This window comes from Lathyrus oleraceus, chromosome 1, assembly GCF_024323335.1.
Source record: "Lathyrus oleraceus cultivar Zhongwan6 chromosome 1, CAAS_Psat_ZW6_1.0, whole genome shotgun sequence".
Taxonomy (NCBI): domain Eukaryota; kingdom Viridiplantae; phylum Streptophyta; class Magnoliopsida; order Fabales; family Fabaceae; genus Lathyrus; species Lathyrus oleraceus.
Window position 1 is genome coordinate 120015187 of NC_066579.1, and position 6414 is coordinate 120021600.

General features: G+C 34.5%; 2 protein-coding genes across 2 annotated transcripts; one reads left to right on the forward strand and one right to left on the reverse strand.

Moving 5' to 3' along the window:
- Positions 1–512: 512 nt before the first annotated feature.
- Positions 513–2048, forward strand: LOC127121071 (phenolic glucoside malonyltransferase 1). The gene has a single exon (XM_051051683.1). It carries the CDS (start codon positions 588–590, stop codon positions 1941–1943), a length of 1356 nt encoding a protein of 451 aa, XP_050907640.1. The 5' UTR covers positions 513–587; the 3' UTR covers positions 1944–2048.
- Positions 2049–4311: 2263 nt separating this feature from the next.
- LOC127094920 (uncharacterized) lies at positions 4312–6037 on the reverse strand. The gene is made up of 4 exons (XM_051033680.1): positions 5805–6037; positions 5531–5660; positions 5031–5441; positions 4312–4611 (listed from the first exon to the last, which is right to left on the reverse strand). Exons 1-4 carry the CDS (start codon positions 6035–6037, stop codon positions 4312–4314), a joined length of 1074 nt encoding a protein of 357 aa, XP_050889637.1.
- Between the last annotated feature and the right edge of the window lie 377 nt (positions 6038–6414).

A 6414-nucleotide genomic window follows, 5' to 3' on the forward strand; every position in this document is an offset into this window, starting at 1 on the left:
CGGTGACAAATAAGAAAAACCTCATCAATAAGACATAAGAGAATCATAAGCCGATATCTTAGGATAATACAATACTCCTTCGATGATATATGTTATCCTAATTTATTAAAAATAATAGTAAGGAGAAAGTCATGAGCATGTGCAACTTGTAAACAAATAAAATTTTGTTTTCTATTAGTGGTCATGTTAAACTTTTCATCCATATTTTAAACAGTATTAATTAACGTTTTTAGAAGGAGATTAAAAATATAGATGATAAATATTAAAAAAATGATTTTTTAATAATTTTTTTTTTGAAAAACTATTTTTTTTTGTTTTGTATATTTAAGAGGGTCACTAACTTATTTAATCCTTAATTTTTAATTATTATTTACCTATATTTTATTTAGTAATGCTATGACATGCAATGCATTAACTCCGTAATGCTGGCCACCTTTTATATATATAATAACATATTTTAACAAATCATAATCACGAATATGTATGATTACAATTTAGTGCTAGCAATTAAACTCTATATTAAGTTTTTGACAACGGTTGCTATGCCATACACTTTTTTTTCCTCTCTTTGATGAAATAATTAGGCCATGGCACAACAAGAACAATCATTCAAAGTTATTCAAGTTTGCAATATTGAACCATTTTATGAACCTTCTCAATCACCAACCTCACTTCCTCTCACTTTCTTTGATCTTCTATGGTTAAGATTTCCACCTGTTCAACGTCTCTTCTTCTATGAATTCACAAACTCAACCACTTTTTTCTATGAAACTCTTGTTCCAAATCTCAAAAACTCACTTTCACTCACACTTCCACTTTTTCTCCCTCTATCAGGCCACATAGTTTGGCCTATTGAGTCATCAAAACCAATCATAAACTATGTTCGCGGCGATTCTGTTTCCTTTACGGTTGTCGAGTCCAAAGAAAGTTTTGAAGATCTTTCTTCAAATCACTGTGAAGCTTCAAAGAGACATCACTTGATACCTCTTTTGAAAACTTCACATGAAAAAGCTTCTTTGGTTTCAATTCAAGTCACTTTGTTTCCAAACAATGGTTTTTGCATTGGAATAACCACACACCATGCTGCTTGTGATGGAAAATCTTCAACCACTTTTATGAAATCATGGTCCTATATTGCATGTAATTCTAACCCTAACCTTGAAAATGTAACACCTTGTTTTGATAGATCAGTGATAGAAGATCATTATAGTGGGATCAGTGAAGCATATGTTGATGCTTTGATGAACCATTATGGACCAAATAATAAAAGTCTCAAGGTTTGGGAATTTCCTGGTAGGTTGAAAAATGATGCAGTTAAAAGTTTATTTGAATTGTCACCTTCAAATATTCAAAAGCTTAAGAACCATGCAAGAAATGAGAAGAAAATGAATGTTATAAATATTTCAACTTTTTCAGTTACATGTGCTTATGTGATATCATGTTTAGCAAAAGCAGAAGAACCAAAGGATGAAAAAGTGAGTTTCATATTTAGTGTGGATTGTAGAACAAGATTGGAACCTTCAATTTCTTCTATGTATTTTGGAAATTGTATTGCAGGACAAAAGATTGAGCTTGAGACAAAGAAGATAATTGGAAAAGATGGATATTTAAGTGCTTTAGAAGGGATTAATGAAGGTTTGAATAAGGTGAAAAATGGAGTGATAAATGGAGCTGAAAATTGGGTGCATGATATGTTAAAAAGTCACAGGGAGAGTTTTAAACTGTATTCTACTGGTGGATCACCAAGGTTTGAAGTTTATGATATTGATTTTGGAATTGGAAAGCCAAAGAAAGTTGATATGGCTTCAACTGATAACACGGGTGCATTTTCTCTTAGTGAGAGTAAGAAGAACAATGGTGGAATTGAGATTGGTTTGGCTCTGGACAAGCATGAGATGGTAGCTTTTTCCACCGTTTTTGTTCAAGGTCTTGAATCCATTTAATGATTTAAATATTAGTACTTTTTTCTTTTGTCTTTTGAATAAATGATAAAAATGCAAATCTGTTGGTGGTATTCTAAAGGCGGTATATGATAAATTATATTGGTACTGAATTTAGAGTAAGAAAAAATATATTTTTTTAATACACTTATATTATTGAATCCACCACACACTCACTTTACTCTTATATTATTGAATCCACCACACACTCACTTTTATATAGACTTAAAGGAAACTGACATAGGAGACAATAAGTTGGTAATCAAGATGATGACTCTTTGGTTCTCTCAATCTTAATGATACAACTCTACCATAAATCTAAATAAAGACAATTATTATAATGTGATGGTTACAATTCTCTCATAATACATACTAAAGATAATGGTGGTTACAACATATTAATTTTAACACTCCCCCTTAATGTGTTGCTCTTTAACTCCCATTGCTTCTCTAAGTTGCTGAAATTTTCCTCTAGGTAGTGCTTTAGTAAAAATGTCTGCAAGCTGCTCTTGTGAACTGCAGAAAGCTAACTGCACATCTCCTTCTTCAATCACACTTCGAATGAAGTGATGTTTTATGTTAATGTGTCTGGTCCGACTATGAAAAACAGGATTCTTTGCCATGGCAATAGCTGATTTGTTGTCACAATGAAGCTGCAGACTTCCCTCTTGTTTCTCTCCAATATCTTCTAATATTCTTCTCAATCAAAGTGATTGTTGTGTAGTCAAACCAGCTGCTAAATACTCAGCTTCAGCTGAAGATTGTGCCACAGTATCTTGCTTCTTTGAGCACCAAGAGATCACACCTGAACCAAGGTTGAATGCATAACCTGAAATGCTCTTCATATCATCAACACTTCTGACCCAATCACTATCACAATAGCCTTTAGCTTCAAGTTTAGAATTCTTCTCAAATCTGATTCCATGCTCCATGATTCCCATGACATACCTTAGAACTCTTTTTGCTGCCCAGAGATGTAAATGACTTGGTTTACTCATGAATCTTGAGAGTAAACTAGCAGCAAACATTAAATCGGGCCTTGAAGCTGTAAGATAAAACAAACTTCCAACCAAACTTCTATAAATGCTTGCATTTACTAATATTCCACCATCTTCCTTCTTTAATTTTTCATTCACCACTAAAGGAATATCAATAGGTTTGCAGCCATACATGCCAAACTTTTTTAAAATATTTTCAGCATATCTCTTTTGACAAATAAAAACTCCATATTCATCTTGGTAAACCTCAATACCAAGAAAATGATGCAACAAACCAAGATCACTCATCTCATATTTTTTCATCATTTCTATTTTAAAATTTTCAATCATTTTCTTGTTGTTACCCGTATACACCAAATCATCAACATAAAGAGCAACAAGAAGGATATCATCTTTACCTTGATGCTTCACATACAAGGTAGGCTCACTTTTACTTCTTTAAAATTCTTGCTGAATGAAGTAGTTGTCAATTTCACTATACCACGCTCTAGGGGCTTGTTTCAACCCATAAAGCCTTTAGTCACAAAGCCGTGAGGTTGCTGCACATACACCTCTTCTTTTAATTCTCCATTCAAGAAAGCTGACTTCACATCAAGTTGGTACAAATTCCAACCTTTTTAAGCTGCTAACACAATGATTGTTCTCACGGTGTCCAAATGTGCAACCGGAGCAAAAGTCTCACTATAGTCAATTCCAGGCTATTGTGCATAGCCTTTGACTACTAACCTAGCCTTGGCTCTTTGGATTGAACCATCTGGATTATGTTTCAATTTGTACACTCACTTTACTCTAATATCTTCTTTGTCATTTGGATTTTCAACTAGCTGCCATGTTTTGTTCTTTTCAATTGCATTTATTTTTTCTTGCATCGCATTCCTCCAAACATCTTCTTTGATTGCTTCATCAAAATTTTCTGGTTCCACAACACAATAGTTGCACCTTGCATAAATATCACTCAAGTCTTTCAATTTTATTGGAGTTGAGATAGGAGATGATGAACTTGAAATTGGTGAACTTGGAGAGGATGAAGAACTTGGTGTACATGGGGTTGGTTGCTCATTTTCAGTTGTTGGATTTTGTTGTAATAAAATTGCAGGGACTGTTTTCTCCTTCATTTTGTCTTCTTCCTAATTCCAAGAAGCCTTCTCATCAAATACAACATCTCGGCTAATGATCACCTTGTTTGTCTTCAAATTGTAAAGTTTATAGCCCTTTGACATGGAACTATAGCCAATAAAGACACATCTTTCACTTGTTTCTTTCAGCTTTGTCCTCTTTTGTTTAGGAATTTGAGCATAGCAAACACACCCAAAAACTTTAAGGTGGTTAATTGAAGGTATTCTTTCACTCCAAGCTTCAAATGGAGTCTTATTCTATACAACCTTTGTTGGACATCTATTCAGCAAATACACAGCAGTATTAACAGCCTCAGGCCAAAAGGTTTTAGGCGAACCTTTCTCAAGTAGCATAGACTTCGCCATCTCCATCACAGTTTGGTTCTTTCTTTCAGATACATCATTTTGCTGAGGTGTATAGCCAACAGTGAGCTGTATTTCAACACCTTCATCTTCACAAAATTTGTGAAATTCATTCGAGGTGTACTCCTTCCCCCTGTCACTTCTCAACATTTTTATAAACCTACCACTTTGTTTCTCAACAAAAGTTTTGAACTTCTTAAAAATTACAAAAACATCAGATTTTTGTCTCATAAAATATACCCATGTCATGCGGGTAAAATAATCAATAAACAAGATAAAATACTTGTTTTTCCATGAGACAAAGTATTCATAGAACCACACACATATGTGTGTACAAGTTCCAACCCTTGTTTGGCTCTCCATACTCATTCCTTTAGAAATGGTTGGCGGTGGTGTTTGCCAAGCATACATCCTTCACACACACCAGATTTTTCTTCAATTATTGACAGCCCATACACCACCTTCTTTTGATAAAGCAGCTTGAGACTATTGTAGTTCAAGTGCCCAAGTCTCTTGTGTCATAAACAAGAGTCATTTTCTTCTCTAGCCATCATGCTGAATTTTTTTTAATAATTAAGAGAAAGTGGAAAGCTTCTATTACTGGTCATTTTTACAATAGCAACATTTCTTCTCTTTGAATAAAAAATTATGCACTCACGATTCTCAAAATTTAGAGGATAGCCATGCTCCAAAAGTTGTCCAATGCTTAGCAAGTTCTCATCCAACTCTGGCACATAAAGAGTGTCATGAATGACTTTGCTTCCTTGCTTTGTTGTAACTCCGATGATGCCTTTTCGTTTTACTTCAACATGTTCTCCATTTCCAAATTTAACTTTTGAGCCAAATGAATAATCAATGTTTACAAAAGCTTCTTTCTTTCCGGGCATATGGTTGCTACAACCGTTATCCAAATACCACACGTTTTTATCTTCTTGAAATGCTTTTTGACAAGCAAAGAACAAATTACCTTCATCATTTTCTCCTTCTGCAAATGAAGCATGTTGTTGATTGACAAAACGACAATCCTTTTGAATATGCATGAATCTCTTATAATTGTGACATTGTGGTTTGCCCTTGTTCCAACAATCATTCTCATTGTGAGTGTTACTCTTACAGATTTTGCACCATTTATTTGATGCTCCTTCATGCCATCTTCCGCCATTCGCGCCTCTTCCTCTTCCTCGCGAGTTTCTTCCTCTGCCCATGCCTCTTCCAAATCCGCCTCACCTCTAGAAGACTCACCTCTATTTTGTATTGGGGACTTATTTTCACCATTGTTGGGCTGGGTGTTGGGTTTAGATTGAAAGGCACTCTCAACTGATTTTTCAGAGTTTCATAACAACCTTTGCTCGTAGGACCTCAAAGACCCCGTCAACCCTTAAACATACATAGTTGATAGGTCCTTAGTTTCTTCTATAACAACCACTATAGGATCAAATTTTTCTGTCAAACTAATCAAAATTTTATCAACAATTCTGCGATCATCTATTGTATCTCCATGTGACTTCATTTGATTCACCAATTCAGAGAGTCTATTAAAGTATTCATTCAAACTCTCATTCTCTTTCATTCTTTCATTTTCATAGTCTCTCTTAAGAGATTGAATTTTCACAGTTCTCATCTTTGAGTCTCCTTCAAACTCTTGTTGTAGAATATTTCATGCTTCATTTGATGGTTTTGCTCTCATAATCCTTGGGAAAATGGATATAGAGACTGCTCTTTGAATCATCCCGAGAACTTCAGCATCTGTGATCTTCTTTTTCTTCTTCAATTCTTCAAGTCGTTGGCTTGATTCTTCAGCCTCTGTTGGTGCTGGTTCTTCATACCCGTTTTGGACGAATTCCAAGACATCCAAAGAGGTAAATAGATTCTCCATTAACAGCCCAAAAATCATAATTTTCTCCTTCAAACAAAGGAACTTTAAAATTGCTATAAACTATATAAAAGTTGCTTGTGGAAGCCATTTTTTTTTTGTTTCTGCTGCAGCTGCAAGGATAT

What these genes read in the sequence shown, in the direction of transcription:
- LOC127121071 (XM_051051683.1), top strand. Translation starts at nt 588, where the DNA reads ATGGCACAACAAGAACAATCATTCAAAGTTATTCAAGTTTGCAATATT.
- LOC127094920 (XM_051033680.1), bottom strand. Translation starts at nt 6,037, where the DNA reads ATGAGAACTGTGAAAATTCAATCTCTTAAGAGAGACTATGAAAATGAA. An exon ending in AAATAAATGGTGCAAAATCT is followed by an intron (nt 5,442 to 5,530) that starts GTAAGAGTAACA and finishes CATATTCAAAAG; the next exon opens with GATTGTCGTTTTGTCAATCA. An exon ending in AGAGAAGAAATGTTGCTATT is followed by an intron (nt 4,612 to 5,030) that starts GTAAAAATGACC and finishes GTAATTTTTAAG; the next exon opens with AAGTTCAAAACTTTTGTTGA.